Source organism: Zalophus californianus, chromosome X, assembly GCF_009762305.2.
Source record: "Zalophus californianus isolate mZalCal1 chromosome X, mZalCal1.pri.v2, whole genome shotgun sequence".
Taxonomy (NCBI): Eukaryota; Metazoa; Chordata; class Mammalia; order Carnivora; family Otariidae; genus Zalophus; species Zalophus californianus.
In genome coordinates, this window is record NC_045612.1 from 14,975,319 (window position 1) to 14,976,591 (window position 1,273).

The 1,273-nt window shown below is 41.4% G+C and overlaps 1 protein-coding gene across 1 annotated transcript; it reads left to right on the plus strand.

Annotated features, from left to right (window-relative positions):
* The first annotated feature begins 314 nt into the window (after positions 1–314).
* Positions 315–1,069, plus strand: LOC113931021 (deoxyuridine 5'-triphosphate nucleotidohydrolase, mitochondrial-like). Its single transcript, XM_035725677.1, has one exon. It carries the CDS (start codon positions 315–317, stop codon positions 804–806), a length of 492 nt encoding a protein of 163 aa, XP_035581570.1. The 3' UTR covers positions 807–1,069.
* Positions 1,070–1,273: the final 204 nt, after the last annotated feature.

Below are 1,273 nucleotides of genomic sequence, written 5' to 3' on the forward strand. Positions count from 1 at the left end.
TCATAGTATTTGTTGCTTTAATGCATGATGATTAGAGTTGAAGTGGACAAATTTTTTTTGAAGTGTAGTTGTCACTAAAACACACCATCTTAGAGTCAACAAGGAGCTTGGAGATTCACTATTCATCAAACAGGGAGGCTGTTAAGAGCATAGACTCGGGTGTAAATTCTATATACTAGTTCTGTGACCTTAGGGCAGTCACTTAACCTCCCTGAGCCTCGGTTTCCTTCTCTGTAAAATGACCCTCAAAAGATCCATGTGGGTGTGTGCGTTTGTTTTCTCTGCTGCTGTCTTTTCTTGCGTTCTGTTCTGCCATGCCCTGCTCTGAAGCGACACCCGCCATCTCCCCCAGCAAGCGGCCCCGGCCTGCGGAGGACAGCACGCGGCTCCGCTTTGTCCGGCTCTCAGAGCACGCCACCGCCCCGACCAAGGGGTCCGCGCGGGCTGCAGGCCACGACCTGTACAGTGCCTATGATTATACACTACCACCTGTGGAGAAAGCCCTTGTGAAAACGGACATTCAGGTAGCTCTTCCGTCTGGGTGCTATGGAAGAGTAGCTCCCCGTTCTGGCTTGGCTGCAAAACACTTCATCGATGTAGGAGCTGGCGTCATAGATGAAGATTACAGAGGAAATGTGGGTGTCGTACTATTTAATTTTGGCAAAGAAAAGTTTCAAGTCAAAAAGGGCGATCGGATTGCACAGCTCATTTGTGAACGGATTTTTTATCCAGAAATAGAGGAAGTTCAGGTTTTAGATGACACTGAAAGGGGTTCAGGAGGTTTTGGTTCCACGGGGAAGAATTAACATTTATGCCAAGAATAGAAAATGAGGAAACGTACTTTTTTCTTAAAAATAAAGGATTTTTGCTTAGTGTTTTGCACATCTGTAAACATAATAGCTTTAGCTTCTAAAACTGTTTGGCTCTCTTAGGATTTAGGAAAAGATACCTGTGTTGGGGTCCCATAAAACCTTACTTATGTTTTTACACATCTGATTGTTGTATAAATCTGTGTGGTGACCTAATACACGCTGTTTATTTTTTTAATTAAATGTTTATCAATTACAGATCCAAAAAACCCTGTATTATTTAATTCACTGAAAGCTTCCTCTTCAACTTACTTGTTTTGTAAATCGTAAGCAGTGCCTTTCATTCAATAAATTTGAATTCTTTCATAGATGCAAATTATTGTATGAGTGACTAAAAAGTTAATAAAAAGAAGTTGAAGTTAAAAAAAAAAAAAGATCCATGTGGGGTGTGAATAAGGTATTGC